Source organism: Chionomys nivalis, chromosome 4 (assembly GCF_950005125.1).
Source record: "Chionomys nivalis chromosome 4, mChiNiv1.1, whole genome shotgun sequence".
Lineage (NCBI taxonomy): Eukaryota > Metazoa > Chordata > Mammalia > Rodentia > Cricetidae > Chionomys > Chionomys nivalis.
The window spans coordinates 87,473,995-87,494,618 of record NC_080089.1 but is presented as its reverse complement, the minus strand read 5'-3'; the positions used below and the strand labels follow the sequence as shown (position 1 = coordinate 87,494,618).

General features: G+C 49.0%; 1 protein-coding gene across 2 annotated transcripts in view; it reads right to left on the bottom strand.

Annotated features, from left to right (window-relative positions):
- Positions 1–20,624, bottom strand: part of Rasgrf1 (Ras protein specific guanine nucleotide releasing factor 1) — a 106,969-nt gene that overhangs the window by 7,564 nt on the left and 78,781 nt on the right. The window contains exons 17-26 of one of the 2 annotated variants that reach the window (XM_057767010.1): positions 20,278–20,454; positions 19,612–19,758; positions 19,262–19,377; positions 18,716–18,828; positions 16,574–16,634; positions 13,604–13,707; positions 12,115–12,199; positions 7,046–7,243; positions 3,023–3,102; positions 31–1,937 (exon numbers count right to left, since the gene is read on the bottom strand). In XM_057767010.1, the coding sequence (XP_057622993.1) occupies positions 1,706–1,937; positions 3,023–3,102; positions 7,046–7,243; positions 12,115–12,199; positions 13,604–13,707; positions 16,574–16,634; positions 18,716–18,828; positions 19,262–19,377; positions 19,612–19,758; positions 20,278–20,454 (1,313 nt within the window). In that variant the 3' untranslated portion in view covers positions 31–1,705. Of the gene's footprint in view, positions 1–30; positions 1,938–3,022; positions 3,103–7,045; positions 7,244–12,114; positions 12,200–13,603; positions 13,708–16,573; positions 16,635–18,715; positions 18,829–19,261; positions 19,378–19,611; positions 19,759–20,277; positions 20,455–20,624 lie in introns of those variants that run through there. The other variant, XM_057767009.1, reaches the window with a different exon arrangement.

Sequence of the window (20,624 nt, the reverse complement as noted above, 5' to 3'; positions counted from 1 at the left end):
ACAAAAACTTTTCACTTAAGGAAAGGAACTTCTGCTAAGAACAGAACACCCTGCATGCAAATTCTGCCTGTCTAGAGGCAACGGGATTTCTAGTTACGGAGACTCATAGGGCACATCCAGACTTAGACTGCTAGCCAGGCTGGAGGGTGGGAGAGTGTGGAGCTGCCTGGACCCTCACACGGGCTGGGGGAAGGGAATCTTACTTGTGTCTCCTCCTTCTGTGACCCAGAATGCCTTTCTTTGCTTCTCTGATGTCTGCGCAATGGAGCTCCCCAGCTGTTCCCAGCCTCATCCCAGATCACTAGTTCCCCCTCCCCACGGTTTCTCCGTGCTCAGGAACTTCTGGGAAGGCTGGGCCACCCCCACCCAGGTTCCAGCAGCCACACAGTGTAGCCTCTCTAACACCTGTCCTCTTACCACCTAGGTTTAGGGGCCACCTTTCTGGAAGTGCCTCTGGGGAAGGGTGGGTGATTCTCAGGGTCTATGGTTACAAGAGATGAGACCCTGGTGTGATGGACCAGACCTCCGATGTGTGGCTCTGAGCAGGGATTTGTAGCCTGTCCCACAGCAGCTTTTCTGGTGCCTTGGGAGGGTGCAGGGGTTGGTGATGGAGTGAGCCACCATTATCCTCCCTTCTGCATCTTTAGGGGACGCTTGAGATAGTGATCTGTAACTTCCTCTCAGCACAGAGATGCTAGAGGAACTGTTACTCAGGCTACTTGACACTCCTGCCATGCTGGAGGAAAACTCAGTATAGACCTTGAACTAGGCCTCCTGTCTCCATCCCCTTTGGCTCCCCCCACCGGTGCTGGGGTTAAAGGTGTGTACTGTCACATCTGATTTTTATTGTTGTTTTTGCTTTTTTGAAAGTGGGTCTCTCTACCTAGCCCTGGCTGTTCTGACCATCACACCTGACTTTATGTGGGGTTGGGCATCGAACCCGGTGCTTCTTGAAAGTTAAAGTAAGCACTCTACCAACTGAGTTATGTTCCCAGCCCAAGATATGACATTCTAAGCTGCCATCAATAAGTGCTCATCAACAGATAACTATCTAGTAAGATTGCTCTCAAACAATGGTACAGCTTTGTTCCATTCTTAAGAGTTAATCCAAATGGACTTGTCAGTCACTTGGACAGGAAAATGCTTTTCAGGAAACTGTTCCAGAGACCTTTTAGAAAGTGCGAAGCCAACCTAACCATGCAGGTCATTGCACTGATCCCTTTGGCTACTGCTCACTCTCATCTCTTGAACATGTATCTTAAGCCCTATGATGAACTCTATCTTCTTCGCTGCCCTGTGAACCCTGCCTGTGTCCTTTTGATGAAGACCACTAGGATCCGAAAGCTGAGGAGAGTTCAGACTAAGAGCCCAGTGACAACAGGCTGAAAAAGATTCCAGGGACAACTGAAACGGGCTGAAGACCCTCACAGGAGAGCCACTGCAAGGCTCTGACTGGGTCTTACTTTTTCAGTCTGCCTAGAGACTGTTGTCAATTATCTTCTGCTTTCTGGCCCTTTTCTGCTGAAATAGACTCCCCAGCATCATTGGACATGGTTTGTTCTCCATCTTCACAGGGCAGATCTGCCTTACATAAAGATCTTGGTACCCAGAAAGCCCCTAAGCCTTCTGCCCTGTGCCACAGGCAGCAGAGGGTTCTAGGGGAGGCACTTACACAGGCATACAGATGACCTGAAAGGGAAGACAGTCAGGAGAGGGACTCAGACAGAATGGGAGCCACGAAGACAGTTAGGTAGCAGTAGTGGCTGCGGTGGATGAGGAAGCCGTGTGAAGGAGGCAGATGGAGCAACGCCCAGAGGCAGACGGACAGTTGGTGAATGCACAGTGGGGCAGCTCCGGACAAGCACAGTCCACAGGGGCTCCTGGGAGCCCGGGCGGAGGAGAGACGGCCGGACAGCACAGATGGGTTCAACATCTGTCTGAGGACATAAACAAAGTGGAGATGGTCAAGGCGATGGCACACTGAGCTAGTGAAGGATGGACAAGAAGTAGGGCAGGAAGAAAACAAGAAGAGGAGGCAGGAGAGGCTGTCTGGGAAGACGAGGTGAGCAGGGCATCCCAGCCAATGTCAAGGGCTGGAGGTGTTGGCTGTCCCGTGACTATGAGCGGTGACCTTCATTGCGGTTCTTATTGGCTGTGGTCAAGAGGCCCCTTTTGGAAGGGAGGAGAGTATTCCTAGAAGCTACAGGGACCCAGCATCTCCAAAGTCCATTGAGAAGCCAGCCAGCAGAGAGACAGGGACAAATGGGGGTGGGGCCTAGTATGGAAGCCTGAAGAAAGCAATAAAAGCAATTTTGTCTTTTCAGAGCCCGTATCTCATGAATGTGTGGCCAAAGTGATCTGAGTCATGGCTTTCTTGTCAGAGGTACCTGAACCTCATAAGACAGTGCCCAAGGCACACAGCAAAGTATTGGTCTTGGAAGCCAGCTCAGGCCAAGTCCCAGGTTCTAATGCCATGGTCACATGACCTTGGCATGGCCCCTAGGTCTCCGTCTTTTGTCTAGGAGGACAGGATGGAAAGAGCTGCCTTCGAGATGTCATCAGCATCCCATGGGTTGAGGCCAGGGTGTACCTAGAAATCCCACAATGCATTGGCAATTGTGTTACCAACTATCGGTAAAATGTATTTCTTTGATTCGAAGATGCAGCTGTTAATCACACACACACTCATTTTGATAACTATTTCTCCTCGTGAACAAGAAACACAATCACATTAAATAAACCGACTTGACATGCCAGTTATTGGGATTATTAAAATGGGAAATTGTATTTAAGAAACGAGAAATATGGCACCAACTCTGATCAAGCACAGATTGGTGCTCTGGCATTTTCCTGGTAAAGAATGGAGGGCAAGGCTGACCCGGTGCCGGGATCTGGCGAGTCTATGGGTCTCACAAGCAGGCAGAGGGGCAGGCAGACCCCCTGCTCTGACTGAATGTGGAGAGAAGACGCCTTTGTAACACGCTTTACAATTTTAAACACACAACAAAGAGGCAGCACTTACTTTTTCAGGGCTTCTCTGAGGTTCTTAAATCTGCCCTCTGATGACACAAGCTTTTGGAGTTTGTCAATCAAAGCTTTCGTCTAGAAGGAACCAGAAGCATTTACTAACATTCAACACACATCCAGGCCCCAAGCCCCAGGCTCTGGCCCATGATCCAACATGCTGACCCGAGGGTTCCAGGCCACATTTGGATCTGGGGACTTTCTGTGCCTGGTAGTCTCACCCGTGATCTCCTTAGGACTCAGGCTTAATCCCTGCCCTATGTTCCCCTCTTCACACACATCTCCTAGAGCACCGAAGAGAGTAATGACCCTGAAGACTGGTACCATCCTGAGAATGATGGTTTACGAGGACTCAGTGGATGACTTGAGGGAGCCTGCACTTAGAGCAGGGAATATCTAAGTTAGAGTTTTTATATTCATGATTGCATTTTTCAGTCCTGGGAACTGAACCCGGGGATTCTGACATATGAAGCAAGTGTCCTCCACCGAGCTATATGTCAGCCTTTAGGATTTTCCCACGAGCTGGACCGATCTGATCACTTTTTTCACATCTTCGCTTTGATGGACCAGGAGCACCATCAATGGTCAAGAATTGAGGAAAATGATGGCAGAAGAGCTGATCATCCAAGAAAGGATGGAAAGGATGAAACCCTTGGCCAAGGGTATATGAAGTGATCAGCCAGACCTGGGCTGCATGAAAGCAGGGCAGAGTATGGGCAGCTGGGTTTGCCTGGCAAGGACTGCTACATTCCCAGGGGAGTGCACTGCCCTGGGTCTGTCTCTGTGATCCTTTCCCTGTCTGATCTATAGGATGTCTCTTTGAGGCCCTCAATGCCCTCATTTATAGAAGGACATGAGGAAAGTTTTTCCTTCCCAGAGATGGCCTTCATAATCCAGAATGCAGGTGAGAAACCATGCTGAGGACAGCCAGGCATCACAAGACTTGGAGTACTCATCGTCCCTAGAGGGACACAGTCACAGGCCATGGTGTGTGCAGTCGTAGAAGATGACAGTGTTTATGCTGATGGATGTTCCCTGTGTACCCTCTGAGGGGGAAGAGGACAGAGACTCCTTAGCTATAAGGAGAGAGAACATTGGTGTTAAATCGACCCTGCTCAAAGCACAAGTACACTCTGACCTGATGTCAGAGCTGTGCGGCAGCAGGACAGAATCCTCACCGAGCTAAGGCATCTGACTCCAAGCATCCTTTAGAACTGGCTTTCAGCACCCTGGCAAAGCCCACACTACCAGGCCAGTCTCTACCAGGATCTTGGTGACTACCTGTACCAGCCCTTCTGAGGATGAGGATGGTACCCTCCTCCTCTCCATGCCCACTCATCTGCAGGGGAGTGACCCAAGATGGATTCAGGTCAGATGTGGGGATTTAGTACCAGATGTGGGTTCTCCTCAGCCTCTGTCACCCATTCTCAGCATGCACAAGAGCAATGGCGTGTTCCTCAGATATTCCCTGAGGGAAGCACTAGTTCAGATATGGTGGATTTTAGGAGACAGAAGCTAGATCATGAGGTCTAGTCATACAGTTATGGCTTCAGAGATACCCATACTTTGAGGTCATGGACATGTATACAGATTATTTGTGTGTGTGATTTGTAGGTGTATGTGGAGGTCAGATGACATGCCTCAGGAGCCCTTCTACCATGGGCTCTGGGGATTGAACTCAGGTTGAACGTCACCACTTTACCTACCAAACCAGCTCACTGGCCCTATGTAGGCTATTTCTGATGTGGGGGAAAAGCTCTCTAGCTCCGAGAAGGGCACAATTTGATTCTTTCCACAGCGCCGTGCCTACTGTATACACAGACCCTCTTTGGGCTGCCGCAGTCTATCCAGGATAGAGTGAGATCAAGGAGTTTTCCCATGGTGTTCCTCTTTGAAAATCAAGTCACATGCCTAGGCTGGTCCATGAGCTTCTGCCTTCAAATGCTCCCTAGGGTGCTAGCCCCCTGGATCTTGAGGCACTCTGGTTCAGTGGCGGAAGCTTTAGATATGCCATTGGGATCCAGGATCAAGCAAAGAACCTGTATCAGGAACACTGTCAAGAAGAAAGATGTTTCTGTGGCCTCCAAAATACCTCCCCTTCCTGCTTATCTGACAGAAACCACCGGGTGATGAAGAATGTTTCCTCCCAAAGAGACAAAGACAAGTTGTGTGTTGAGAGCAGGTTTTTGTCCCTACAGATACAACTTCCTGGGGTGAAGAACCACGGGCACATCGCTCCTAGCTGCTGTCACACTAGACACTTCCCCAATGGACAGAGATGGTTTGAAAGATGACGGGGAAAGGAGCTGAAATTAGAAAAGAGGAACAAAAAATTTCAAGGTACACTTGACCTTCCTGTAGGGCCGGACTGGATCTGATGTCATGTTTTACTGAACTGGGCTGACACACCGAAGAAAGCAATGAAAACAAGACTGTGTTTCAGGGAATGTGGCCATCTTGGTGCGTCACAAGAGTCCACGGGCTGCCTGCAGAGAAGAGATAATGAAGTTGGCTTTGTCGTTCCAGAATCCATCAGAGCCAAGCACAGGGCAGATGAATAACTACTTCACAGGCTGAAAACGTCTGGAGGGCTGGTGGAGTCAGCCGGTTCAGTCTAACATCTAAAGTTGTTGCCAGAGGTATCTTTGACTTTTATTAGACCAGGCCTGCTGACTCCTGGATCTGAATGGTGTTCTAGATTGCAGGCCAGGCTACATACATGGACTGCTCTTGTTTTAGACTGTTCTTGGAAGAGAATGGAAGATTTCAGAATAGCCATGGTGTGTCCCCATCCCCCTCAACTCCATGAGGAGAATGACACTGAAGAATGTGGCCAAGAAATAGAGCCCGTGCATTCTAGGAAGAGTCTAGTAGGGGAGGGATCTAGTCTGGAGGATTCTGGGAAGGCTGCCATCAGCCAACAGTGCAAGGAGGGAGGAGGAAGACAGTAAACTGGAACGGACTCCCTATAACCCTATCTAAATCCTGGCAAGCCGTATGGACTCAGAAGACAAGGGGCTTTTGCAGGCTTCTTTTTTTCTCAACCTCTGACTTCAGTTTATGACAGTATGTGCCTATGTGGCTGGTAGTCCCTAAACTCTCAGCTTCTGTTTTTTCCCGGAGTTGCTAATATTAAAGACATCTCCCAGGGCCCTAATCCTGGGCATCCAATGTGCCAATAAGGAAGAGGCTCAGCCTCCCTGAGGTGTAAGGGGGTTGTCCTAGAGACTCAACCATTCAGCTGTCCACAGGGGCTTGAGAGTCTGGAGAGCAGAGAAGGACAGAGGAATGAACATCCCAGAACTTTCCTGGACTGGCTGCTTATCTATGTAGGAAGATTTGCGGAGCTGATGCCTGTTAGTGGGTAAGATTACTACCTGCTCCTGGATCAGGAAAGATAACGAGAGACAGGCGAGGAAGAGAAAAATGAAGGGGGAATACAGAGCGCAAATCTAGGGTTCTGCAGACAGGTGTCTTAGCGGTGCTGGGTCTTGCAAGACCTCTCACTGAAAGACCATCATAGGTGCCTTTAGAGGCTTCCCTGTCTCTGGTGGGGTTTGTCTATCCTCGTGCAGGCACTAAAACCAGGGTTGGGGCACCCACCAAGTTCACCAAGGAAGTGCTGAAGTGTCTCAGAGTGTGTTCTGCTAAGGAGAGCTCTCCTTTTGAGCTGTCCCCCAAGGCTCTAGCGTGCAGAACTTCATCCCGAAGAAGTTTCAGTTTATGCCTTTTCAGAGCTTTACGAAGTCACTACTCTTGTCCCAAACCAAGAATTGTGCCGCTACCAATAGTCGCTGCCTTACAGCTCCCGCTGGGGAGTCTTAGCTGCCCAAGTAGGAACTGAAGTCCCCCAGGTCCACAGCCACATCTGGGGGCCTGATATCTGGTCCTCGCTGACACAATTTTCCTGGAAATCTGGATCCTCAGCTCAGTCCTTTGCTCATGCCTGTAGATTCTGGTCTCCCCGCCCCCAACCCCAGCCCAGGCCCATCTGGCAGCAGTGCCAGCTTCCCACCCGCACCTGCTTAGAAACTTTGAGCCACGTCTTTTTGAGTCGGAAGATTGCACTGCGGTTCATGGAGGAGGTGATCTCCAGCACGGCATTGTAGTTGTGCAGGCAGCGGCATATGTCAGCCACAGCTACCCACTTCTCAATGGTGCTCACTCTTGCATTGATATCCTCATTTCGGATAATTTCTGAAGCAATCAAGTTACTGATCTTTAAGCCAATGCAATAAGACAGGAAAAAAGTAAGAGGAATAAATGTTGTAAAGATAATATGTCATCGTTATTTACAGACACAATTTCTTGTTAAAAATCCCCAAAACAATAAACTGGAAAACTATCAAAACAAATGCTTAATACAAAAAGGAGACATTTTCCTATAAATTAGCAATTGTCAATTTAAAAACACAATGAAGCTGAGTATGGTGGCATGTACCTGTAATCCCAGCACGTGGGAGGGAGAGGCAGGAGGATGCCCAAGACTGAGGCCAGCCTGAGCTACATGTAAAACTTTATCCCAATAAAATAAAATAAAAACAAACAAGAAAAAATATAATGACAAAGATTTCATGACCAAAATAACAAGAAATCCGTGAATTCCTTGGAATTTAAGTTAATGAAAACAACATAGGTTGTTGTATGGGAGAAAAAGGTTACCAAAGGATGTAAATGGCCCGAATAACAGAGAAAGAGATCATACTGCCAAATGGTAGCATAAGTATCATATGTTCATAACCCTGAGTTCAATGTAAACCAATTAAACACCCAGTGGAAATTGCTTTGGAACCTAATGGAGTGATTCAAAAGTTCACCTGGAAGAATAAACTGTATTACAAGCCCAGCTCTGAGGGAACTTCCCATGGTGTCCCCTTCTGGAAGAGGACACACACCTGGTCTCACATACAGTCGGCCAGACCTCCCTGGAATCCTGCACCCTGCCAACAATCACAATCACCATCACACAAACAAATCACATGGAGTTAGAACTGGCGTGGCTAACAGGGAGGAAGCTGGGGCCCAGACATTGGGGAACTCGAACTGCAAGGAGCTGGGAAGGCAGGAAACATCCACTTCCTTGCACATTGCCTTGAATCTATAATGTTTTAAAATAAAAAGTAATGAAGTATAATAATACCTAAATACACATGTATGAAAGCATCACAACGAAACTCATTTCTTTGTATGCAAGTCAAAAATGAATTCTAAAAAATCTTTTAAAGAATAAAAGACATGATGACTTGTTATTTATAGTGGCATTTCATTTGTATTTTCATAAATAAAGCTTGTCTGAAGATCAGAAAAAGTAAAACAGCCACACTGGCCAGCCTTACAGACCAGGCAGCAATGACACATGTCTTTAATCCCAGTAGCTGCAATGACAGACATCTTTAATCCCAGTAGTCACAATGACACAGATCTTTAATCCCAGTAACCACACTAGGTTGCCATAGAAACCAGGCAGTAATATTGCACGCCCTTAATCCCAGAACTAGAGAGGATTATTAAACGGGAGGAGACAGCTCTCAGTCTCAATCTCATTCTTAGGTTTCCTGGAGGCAGGATCGCCATTTTCAGACTGAGGTCAAAGTAAGAGCCAGTGGCTGTCGGCTTTGCTTTTCTGGTCTTCAAGTTGAACCCCAATGTCTGTCTCTGAGTTTTTATTGATTGTGCTTTTAGTTATTGAAAGAATAAAGGTGTGAAGACGCTATTACATATAAACAAGGAGAGCTGCACCACCAAGAAACCTTCTCTAAAGTACTTGCTGTGGCATGGATGCCAAGGAGGGATGTTGAATGTGAACTTTCTACACCTGTTTATTTTGGGTGTATGTGTGCTTGCCGGAGGGTGGGTGACACTCCACATTGCATGTGAGAACAACTTGAGGGAAGGGTTCTCTCCTTCCCCTATGTGGGTTCCAGGCATGAAACTTGGGTTATCGGCCTTTGGCGACAGGTTTTCTCACTGATAGCATCTTGTTGCCTGGGATGTTGAACTTTAGTATGTACATCCGGAGAACTAACTACTGAAGTTAGGGGAATGATAACACATAAAACAGCGTGTGCGTGTGATCTATCACTGATTAAGCTGAAACAGTTACACCTCTCCATAGAGACAATACTGGAATAAGAAACTTTAAAAAAAGAATGTAAAAAAAGAAAAGAACTTTGACAAAAAAAAAAAAAAACAGGTCAGTGAGATCCTCTACAGGATGGAGAAACAGAACAAATACTTGCTAATTTATTCTACAAAAAGCACTGCTGTGCTATGTTCCACAGATGGGCAACACAAGAAGGAAAAAATTGGGCACCTAGCTGTTTACATGCCACGGCTGCCTCGGCTTTGTACCGGAGGTACACAAGAAACTATGTAATTCTCATTTACCATAGCAACAGATTAAACGAGGGAGGAATCACATGACCGTCTCAGTAGCTGCAGAACTACAGTGGAGAAAAGTCAGTGTGTGGTTGGAGAGAAGAGTCAGTGGTGAAAAGCACTTGCCGCTGGCTCAAAGGACCTGGATTCAGTTCTCCACACCCATGTCATGTTGCTCCCAACCACCTGTAACTATAATTCTATATTAATTCTAGGGGATCTGATGCCCTCTGTGGCCTCTGTGGACACCTTCATGCACATGACACACATAAATATACTCAGGGATATACACGAAGGCATTAAAAAGAAATAAAAAAAAGAAAAATATGAACTTGTGGCAAAAATTATTGGCATTCACACATATACATTGAAATAAGAGAAGATTAAAAAGAAAAAAGTCAACATTCATGGTAAAAGTGATTGGTATTCAAGGAATAGAAAGGAATTTTTCTAACTTTGTCTCCTCTTACATAGGGGAAGATTAAAAGCTTCCCCTGCAAAAGCAAGAACAAGGCACACTGTCTCCATCTCCGTTACACATTGTCCTGGGGAGAGCTGGGGTGACGGAGGCACAGGGTGCATATGCAGTGGGGTGGGCAGCTCCTTCAGCTGTATGCCTGTCTCACCCAAGTCTGGTCCTGGCGCTGGAGACCCTAGTCAGTGCCAGTCAACAAGTTAAAGACATTAGAGGCAAAGGGCTAGATAGCAGAAAATTGAGCTGTGCCAGAGATTAAGATACCCCCTGTCGCGGAGGCACACACTCTGAATCTGAACAGGGTGATGGATGTGAACCAAGAGATGCCAACTGCCAAACAGTCACAGGGTAGCCTCCGTGTGGGCTCAAAGGGGGACTTTTCTGCCGTGTCACATGGGCAGTGCCATGTGACCTCTTTCAGCTTCAGGTTCTTGCTCTATGGAGTCCTTGTCATGGGTTAAATGAGGTGGAAAGTCACTCCCACAGTGGTACGCAGTATCAATGAATACACACCCTGTTTCTGTCTTGTTCTTACGCCATTCTGGGTGCACAGAGTGCCAGGGTCAGAAGCCCCTCCCTCCCTGGCACCGAAACACTGCAACTTCCTCATTTCTTCCTGGCTGACAAGGGCACTTCTGGATGATGTTTGTCAGGGGCCCATTTTTTTTTTTTTTTTTTTCCTGGAGTTGATATGTGATGCTGTCTGTGGCCAGGCAGTCAGGACAAGTGACATCATGTGCTGCCACTTTTGACCATAAAAAGGCTCTTTATTTGTGTTGATTAAACTCAGAGAATGATGATGCTGTGTGCAAAAGCTGTTGGGGCTGGCACAGGCTAGGAGAAGATGAGTCCCCTGGGCGCATAGATTGGAGCACCATATGGGAAAATTGTTGGGAGAGGTTTTTTTTTTTTTTTCCTTCAGTGCTGGAGACTCAGCGCAGGACCCTGTATGTGCTGGGTATGCACCTGAGCAATAAGCCACATCCCTCCCTTTTGATTTTTTTTTTCTTTCTGAGATAAGACATTGCTATGTAGACTTGGTTGGCCTTGAACTTGTAACCCTTTTGCTGAATGTTGGGATTATAGGTGTCTACATATGAGTATTTTTTTCTCTTACATAGTCATCCTCCATCATGCAGCAATGAAAAACACATGTGCTACCTCATGCCAATCAGCAGATCCTTCCAGAACCTTGGCATCCCCGGATCTTGAATGTCAGAGAAGCCCTCATCTCCTAGCAGTGGTGTAAGCTTTAAATGAGATTGCTATGCATAGAGAGCATGGTCCTAGGCAGTTATGGGAAATATTAGAGGCTACGTTTATTCAAGAACTTTGCAAAGGCCCCTTGCAGCCATGACCCTTCCCAGGAAGACTCGGAAGCATGTTTGGCTCCCAGAAGAGATCCTGGGAACATTGTATGCTTGTGTGTATGTCCCCGTGTGAGTGCGCTTATATATGTATGCATGTGAAAGTGTGTGCGTGTGATCTTAGTGTCCTGATCAGAGTCAGTTCAAGCCCTTTTTGTTGAACATTCGGAGCACTTTTCTGCTTTTGTGTTTGGTCCCCTCTTAACCACTGTCCATCAGGAAAGTCAATGGTAGCGGGAGTTCTGGGAGATGGGGACTGGACAGGCCAGATGCAGGGCCATGTCCAAGCCTGCCTAGGGGCAGTCTCAAGCCCTTGGCTCAACAACTGTGGTGCCTAGGACATTACATCATCATGAAGATGAAACTCCTAACAAACACTTTGGAAAGTCAGAGAGTTTGAACACTTTGAGTAATGTTCATATCCGAGGGAAGTTGTCTGCCATTTCCAGACTCAGTTTGCTTGTTTCTAAGGCTGAGATGAGGTAAGAAAATAAGAAACACAGCAAGAACCCGTTTGGTCTTTTCTGTCCAACCCTTCCTTCTTTCCATCCTTTCTGCTGCTGGTCTGCCATGACCCTACTCTTAGGAGGAGCTCCTTGTGGTGATCATAGGCCTGAGGAAGCTCCTCAGGAGCCATTGCTGGCTGATGGCTCTGGATGATTCCCAGCTACTCTTCTCATAGCCCTTTTATGTTCACCCATTAACAGATGAAGGGACCAAGAATGAGGTGAAGCGGGCTGGCTCTGGTTACACAGCTGAAGGTGGGGTGCAGCAGAGGGTGTGGTGCTAGCCTGCCCTCTACTCAGCCCCTTGGCGGTCCTGCCAATGGAAAGCCTGGCAGAAAGCCACTGTCCGCGCATGCATACTTACGTCATTGAAATGCTTGGTGGTTTTTATGATATAAGGCGTTCTTTCGTTTTTCTCTACCTTCATCCAGCCCTGTCCGAAGAACTCCCTGCAGGGAGGAAAGGGAAACCAGAGCAGATGAAATCAGCGCTGCCTTGCTCATTCAGTGTTGGGTTACTTCTTTGCTTTTCAAGGTGATCATTTATAGGTGAGCAGCCCTCGGCAGAGGCCCAGAGAGGAAGGAACCTTGAGCTCGAGCCCAGCTCTGTGCTGTACCCTGGGTCTTGGATGCTTTGCTCATCTGTGAGATGGGAGTGTAAGAGTAACACTTTCCTCATGGGACCATCATGAGACTGGAAGGGGATGAGGTATGAGATGGCTGAGCATTGCTGTGAAGCAGATAGGCACACCAGGTTTTGCTATGGTTCTTGTTTCTACATTTTAGTCACTTGGTAGTGGCTGGTCTTCAGAACAGAGGTGATAGATAGATAGAGTGTGTGTCTAGCATATACAAGGTTCCAGGTTCAATTCTCAACACTATACAAAAGCAGTGGGTCATAAGAGGATAAATGAACCAAAAACCAGTTTCAAGCAGTGTCTTCTGGCACAGGGAACCTAATGGGGAAGCCACGGACTGCCCATGCTTCTAAGTGATTAGTAGAGGTGCTTAGGTGAAGTCCCATAGGCTGGTGCAGCCACGGGGAAGTGACACCAGTGAACATCTGTCCTGGACTTGCTTCCGGCGGGAGGTAGGAGTAACACTGCTTCCACGTCCTGGGGGTTCCTAAGTATCTGGGCCAACCCTGTCATTAGGTCAGGTTGTACTCATGCCCGTGGGGCTGTGAATATGACCCTGGAAAGCAAAATAAATGCACAGAATGTTCCAGTGCTGTGTGGTCTTAGACATGGTGATGGCAGTGTTGGAAAATAATTATGTAATAATTATTGGAAATTCAGAGAAATGCTTTAGTTGGGAGGATGCTTAGTTTCAGCTGTAAACATAAAAAAGAAAACCACCTTAACTTACAATGCTAAGGAACGCCACAAACATGAACAGTGTTCGCAAATAAATGCTGGTCATTAGATGAAGAGAGACATAAAGCAGGGATTACCAGGGAGACTAAAGACAGGGCAGGGAAGGGCAGACAGCAGCAGGCCCGAGGCTTCATTTAAATCAAGAGTCATTCTGAAATTTGTTCCTAGGGCTTGTACACACACACACACACACACACACACACACACACTCACACACGCGTGCGTGCGCGCACACACACACACATGAACACACATATGCATACACATTCATGCCTGTGTGCAAATAAACATGTATTCTTTCCAGAAAGAGGAATCTCCTGGAAAAGTGTGTATATGGGAGGGGGGCTGCATTTACAGAAGACAGGTAAAGAGAGAGACAGGGGAGGAACATTCTTTCCAAGTTTTGGAGAGTTCAAAGACAGGGATGTGCTGAGGAGGGAGGAGGAGGGAGAAGAGGCAGGCAACCACACCCACTTACTCATAAGGAATTTTCTTGAAGACGAGGTGATCCAGCAGGGTCAGCTGCTCTGCTATCTCCAGGGCTGAGTGGTTTTCGAAGGGCTCAGCTTTCACGCCCTCTGCCTGGGGAAGCAAGGTCAGAGTCAGGCCACTGGTGATGCTCTGGGCTTCTGACACTTTTCTGAGGATCTCCTCTCAGTTCTGGTGCGTGGATGGGGCAAGGAAGCTGGGCCCCACTGCCTGATGCTCCCTGTTCGGATGTGTGTTCTGTGCTGCCAGAGGACTCTCCCCAGAGGAGTTGGTCGCCTACCCTGTAGGGAGCCACCACTACACACGTAGGAAGGAGTCCAAAGCCTGCCCAAGTCACTCAGGTGTAAATAGGCTGCCTGGGTTGCAAACTTGGGTATCTGATCCCAGCTGTGATGGGCCACTTCCTCTGGGTTCTTCCTGGTCCTGGGTGGGCTCAACACAATTTTTCTTTAAACCTCATCAGTAGGTGTGGGTTGGGGGTTCTGGGGGTATGATTTGCCCCTGGGGCAGTGTTCCTGTCTTGTGAGTAGAAGACAGCTGTCAGCTACCATGTCCCTGACCTATGAGGTTCCCTCATGGATATGACAGGATCTGTCACCTGGGCTTCCACCTGGAGGTCCCAGAAGTTCTAGCAGCTGGCTGAGTGCCCAAGTGGTCTGTTTGCATGGTTGGAAAGGGAAGTGGGGTCCACCCACACCCAGAAAACATGCCATTCCTTGAGGCCGAGTGCTCTGTTATTCGCCTCCCCCCATTTCTTTTGCAATCGGTGAGGCCTGTGTTGCTAGGCTGGTAGCAGACACTGGAGATATGCAGACCTGCAAATGTGATTCAGACTCAGGGGGTTCACAGAATGAGGACTCAGGGGACAATAGATTCTGTGTGGTAGCTGCTCAGTCATGGGTGTTTCCTGGCAGAGTCACCAGCGCAGAGAACAGAAGCCCAGGTGCCAGAGTGTGGATGTAGGGAGCACGATGTCTTTGGGGAGGATGAGTTCTTAGGATGTGGGCATGAGGGCAGCAGGGGCTGGGTTGCAGGACAAGAGCCTTGTGGGGGCATTTCTCCTGTATGCTCTTGGGGATGGGCCCTCTGAAGGTGGGCAGCTCAGTTACAGTCACTCCTGAGGGTCCTATGAAGGTGTCTCAGGGCTGGGTTCAGGATGGCAGGGCTGTGGGGGTCACAGAAGAGTCCAGAAGGCCACACTGGGGTGTCACTCAGTATCCCAGTGGCTATAGGCACTGTGTAGGGACAGGCGACCTTTTCCTCACTTTTGATGTTGTCCAGGACTTGAAGTGTCTTTGGAAGTTGAGGTCTGAGAGACAAATCTCACCTTCCAGAAGGCTTATGAGAACTAATGGGACAAGCCACCTTTCTCTTTCCCATTGATGTCACTGGCCTCGGTTAAGCCGGACCTAACACTCAAAGGCTCCAGGGACCTGTCAGGGATTGGAATGTACAGAGAAGGGGCTCAATAACCTTTTGTTCTAGAAGAGCCCCAAGGCATTTACAAAGGAAAAGGGCCCTTGTACTCATGAAGTGTAGACATTCCAGCCAGGCCTCTGTCGGCAAACAAGAGCCTAGGGTGTTCTTTACAACGCGGAAGTGGTGGGGGAGGCTAGTCCAGCATCCTGGGCCCAGGGGATCACTCCATAGTAAGTGATATCTAGGTGCCACCACCTTGCCTGCCTTGGAGGGTCATTGAGCTGTGTGGGCATGCAGAGCTATTCCTGGGCCAGAATGTGGGTAGGCTACTGTTCTCCATAAGGGATGAAAGCAGAGAGGAGCCAGGGCCCAGAGTCCTAAGCTCTTACACGGGATACTGCTAATACAGTAGTCAGCCCGGAGCTGAGCTGATGACATGGAATCCACCCCAGGCAGGTCAGAGTCTATCTTGAGCATTCCAACTATCCTTAACTCAGTGGCCAGCGGCTTTGGTGGGGTTCATAAAGGTACTTAGAGGATCCTAGTTTAGCACTGAAAGCATGAGGCCACCATTCCCTTATGGTGTAAGGAGAGCCATCCCTAGCTCATGCTCTTTGATGGTAAACACAACTCCTCCCTGGGGTCCTGTCATTTCAGGGCAGGTTCATTGAGCACACTGTGACTCCTCAGGATGGGGTGGCGTGGCATAGGGTTTAAATTCTTCTCTGGGGTCTGTTGGACCTGAGTGTGAATAGCTTGCATGACTACCTCTCGTTCACACTGCTGAGTGAATGATTGAGATCTCTGGGCCTCAGTGGCCTCATTTGTAAAATGGGGGTAATGATGCAAACTTGCAGCATTACTGACAAGAGGGTCTGGAGTCTTTCAGAATCTCATGTGGTCCAGCACATAGGTGTCTCTCAAAGACTCCTCCCTGAGAAGTATGACAGAGAGAGGGGAGGGGTAAGGGAGAGGAGGAGGCTCAGTAGATGAAGAAAAGGGAAGTGGCATTGTTACTGGTTGGATTTTGCTCCTCAATAACGGAGGAATTTCCTAGGCCCTGGGCTTGTCTAGAATCTTCGTCAGTGTAATGAATTTACAATGAGGCCAGGAGGGTGGGCCAACATGACAGATGTCCTTGTAAGATGGGACATATGGACACAGTGGACACAGACACATACACAGAAGGAAGACAACCCAGGGATACCAGAGGATATGATCCCAGGACCATGGAGACATGAACGGGGGGGGGGGGGGGTTGTACAGTCAGAGACTGAGGGAACACAAAGCTACCAGCCGCTGGCAGAGGCAAGCATGTTTCCTCCTCTAGAGCTCCTGGGGGAGCACAGCCCCACACACATCTTTTCTAAAGACTTCCAGGCTCTAGGACAGGGGGAGGAACACACTGCCTGGTTTGTGACACTTAGCCGCAAAGCCTCAGGAAATGCATGCAGGTGATGACTTGGTCAAGGAGTCATGGAGTAATGAGGCTGGGGAGGACGTTGCCTTGGTGATCAGGTGCAATGGTCATCCTGCTCACCATCTGTGTGATCTCTTCTAGTGTGATCTGGTTGTCGCCTGGGTCTTCCTGGGTCAGAGTCCTAGGGAGAGGAAAGCATGTGAGCCCCAGAACACCTCTGACCCTCACCTGGCTGTCTTCTGCAACCTCTGACCCTTGCTTACTGCCTTTACCCCGAGACACTACTTCTCTCTGTTTCCCTTGTCCTCCTCTGCTTTACTGACTTATTCTTGATCTTTCTGTATGGGGAAAGTCTCTTCCCCAGCCTCCGAGCTTCCTAATACTGTTATGTATGTATATGTAAGGACCCAGAGAGACACAGGCAGGGACCTCTGAGGTCAGGCTGGGCCTGTGGCAGGCACTGCTGTGTGCACATGGAATGATGGGACACACACGGTGAAGTAGTGTCAGACTTGGAGGATCAGAGTGAACAGGAGATGTTCCTAGATGGGATGCCCCTCAAGCCTGGCTACGTCAGAGGACCCAAAGATAAGGTGACACAGTAGAATGGAGGCCCAAGAACCCAAAATTCCGGGATAGTGTTGAGTGAGAAGTGAAGAAGGGTGTGGTCAAGCTAACTAGAGTGAATATGGGAATGTTTGAGAATACGGGTGGGCAGGGAGCTAGGCTCTTGACAACAGACCAAGGGCCAGACCTGGGTATGCATAGGGAAGCAGAGAGAAGTCTTTAGGGATTGGCTGAAGGGAGTGGAACTTTGGAGATCAGCCCTGGGAGCCAATGTCAGACTAGGAACTGGACATTCCGAAAACTGGCTCTCTTAAGGGTCCACAGCAGAAAAAGTCCTGCTCGACACAGCCCTCCCAGCTCCTAGGAGAACCTGGAGGGAGACACCAAGGGCCTGGGACTTCTTGTGTGCATGAGTATGCCTGTAGGCACTCCACTTGTTCTCTCGTCTTCCCTTTTCCTCTTCCTACACGTACACATGCATGCACACAGAATATGTTGTAGATGAGGGAGGGCCAATGGTGGAGTGATGAGGTCTGTACACGGCCTTGGGATAGGAGAGGGGCTGGAGACTCAGGTTAGAAGTAGAAAATGCCTATGCTGGATTTGGGAGAAAGTCTGAGGCAGATGCAATGCCTGGGGTGTAGAGGAGGCTTGCTGGACATGAGGAGGAGAAACCTCCCCAGCCTCTGGAGAAGCCAGTCTAGGTGGAAGGATGAGAGAAGGAGGTAGGGTGCCGGTGAATCTATGCCATTTACCTTCTGAGAAACCTGCAGAAGCCACATGCATCACCTTGCCTGAGCCTTACTACACCCTTGAAGCCAGCATTGTTCATTCATTTTAAATAGGAGAAAATGAGATTTGGCTAAGGGCTGTTTTCTGGTCAACAATGAGTCACTGCCTGAGGTAGCTCAGATGTTAGACTATCTGAACTCTGACCTCTGGTAGAAGAGGCAGGTTGTGGGTCATACTAAGCATAGGTCTGAGGACAGACAATTTAACTGAGTTTCAGCCAACAGACATTCCTTGAATGCCTGTGAGCATCGTTCAGTGGAACTCTCTGTAGTGAGGAGATGGGCTGGCCTGTGTTGTCTAAGCTAGGAGCCTCTGACCAACTGAAGCTCTGGGGACTGAGGGACACTATTTTATTGCATAAAATTTTAGTTCACTGATATTTAAAACGTTGGATGTAGCTAGTACCTATCACATTGGACAGCACATGTTGGACAGGTATTAGTATCCATGGACATACATGGAGAAGGGGTACATGCCCCCACCCCCAACAGGATCTCATGTAGTCTAGGCTGGCTTACTATGTAGCCAAGGATGATTTTGAACTTCTCAGACTTCTGCCTTCCAAGTGTTGAGATTACAGCCTGAGAGATGGAATCACAAACATGTGCCACCAAACTCAGCTTATATGGCACTAGAGATTGAACCCAGGCCTATGCAAGTACTCTACCAACCGAACTGCATGCATAGCTCCATCAAGGTCTGGTGAGGGGTAGGGAGAAGAGTTACCCCTCTTAAGTAAGTACACAGAGCACCCATGTTTGACTCTAGAGCAAGGGACATGGCTCCCAGACGTCTGGGGCTTATACCTACCTTGATATAATCCTGGCCAGTCTGGCTACTGTGGAGGAATAGGGCAGGACCCTGTCCTAGAAGGTCATCCTAGCAGGACCATGCTGCTCTTACCTGATGATGTTGGCTGCGGCCTTTCGCTCCTGTGTCAGCAGCTCTGGATCATGCATGACCTCTTCCAGGAAGCTGATCACCTTGCTTTTGAGCTTACTGTTGCTTTCAAAGTCCTGTAGGAAAATGGGCAGGTAGCTCTGGCTATAGTCACCAAACTTTCCTGCAGTACTCTGAGGCCAGGCTGAAGGAGGGAGTTTCTATTTCCGCCCACTGTGGTTGTCTGCTTTTCTTGTCTTGTCACTACTTCCAGCAAGGCCACAAGTGGAGCTTCAAGCCTCCTAGGCACAGGGCACTGGGACAAGACCAAGACCATCCCCTAGCTGTTGTACCCCTAAGTCAGGGAGGCCCAAGCCTACTTGTACTCTCCCTGCAGACAGGTGGCCAAACAGGCCCCTGTCTTCTTGACGGTCCTTGTTTCCCTTCCCCGGGGAAACTGAGTAGGTCCTCCTGGCAAAATGGGATCCCCTTCCTGCCATTGACCTACATTGTCTGCTATCACTTCCAGCCACTAGGAAGCAATTGTTCCTGGAGCTCGGTCCCACCCACCTGAGAGTGTTTGGAGACCCAGTGGCGGAGCACATTCAGCACACGGTTGGTGGCAGCTCTGCGGATCACAAACTCCTTGTCGCCATTTCTCTGGTCAGGGGGAAACCCTGGCAGTGCTAGAGGTAGGGGGAGAGAAGGACAGGAGGGGGAGCTTGCTTAGCAGACATGGTTCGTCAGAGGGCCTTGGAGGGGACACTTAACTGGGTTCAGACCCAAATGAGATGCTATGAAGCCTCAGGGGATACAGTTCTTCAGCATACCTGCTCCATTTAGAAGGTTCAGGAAGCTCCCACCAATGAGAGTATACAGGGCACCCGAGACCAGAGCTCTCCAGGAACCCCCCTTCTAACCTTTGGTGTGGAACCGTTGCTGTGGTAGTGGGTGCCGAGGGCTCTCTCGGTTGGCGTTCTTTGCTGTGAGTAGAATTTGGCCAAGGATCAAAGGGGACTGGGGAGGGAGAATGGGACTCCAGGATGGCAGGCCAGCACTGGCAGGGCCTGCAGGAAGAGTGGGAAGAAGTGGGTAACAACAGGTCAAAGTGGATAGAGGGGAGGGTAAATCTAGGGGCGGGATGTGTGTGTGTGTGTGTGTGTGTGTGTGTGTGTGTGTAAGCTAAGGCCATCCTTCTAGGGGTTGAGGTTGACAAGCAACCCGGCTAAGACTTTACTCCATTGATGATAGGACATGGGAACAGACTGCATCTTAAACACACAGTGGCCCTGGCTACAGGCCTGGGTGTGCAGAGCCTAGCTGGTGCCGAAAAAGGGGCTGCATTCCAGCCTCCACGAGAGGAAGGATCAACAGGGCAAATAACAGAAAGCAAGGCTTCATGTCCAGTGAGTCAGGATAGCTTCCTGGAGCAGGGAGCTCTCCAGAGGAACTGTAGAAGGACCCACCATGGCATCTGCAATGTGCATCAAACACCTGAGGAAGGGAAGGTCTCATGCCTGTGGCTGTCACCCCTGCCACACAACCATGGAGAAAGGGGGTACCCATAAGCAGAGACATGCACACACCTGTGGTGGCCAAGGACATCCTGCGATACTGATACTTCTCCTTGGTTGGGGTGCCCTCGTTGGCTCCCGCCGTGGCTATGGCAAAGGCAGAGGAAGCTGAGAGAGCACTGCGGTTATTGTCCAGCTCACGACATGAGGTCATCACGACTCCATTGTTGAAGTTAAAGAGTGGGAATTCTGTGGAGAGGAAGGAGCTGATCCTCAGCCATTCCTCAGTCCTTTAGGTTGGCAGACAGCCCAACCTCAGGAGTGGAAGCTCTTCCTTTATTCCCAGGGATAGAGAGGGGTTCAGGGGGTACTGTGTATGTGTGGGAGGCTCTGTTCCCTGTGAGAGTCATGCCACAATA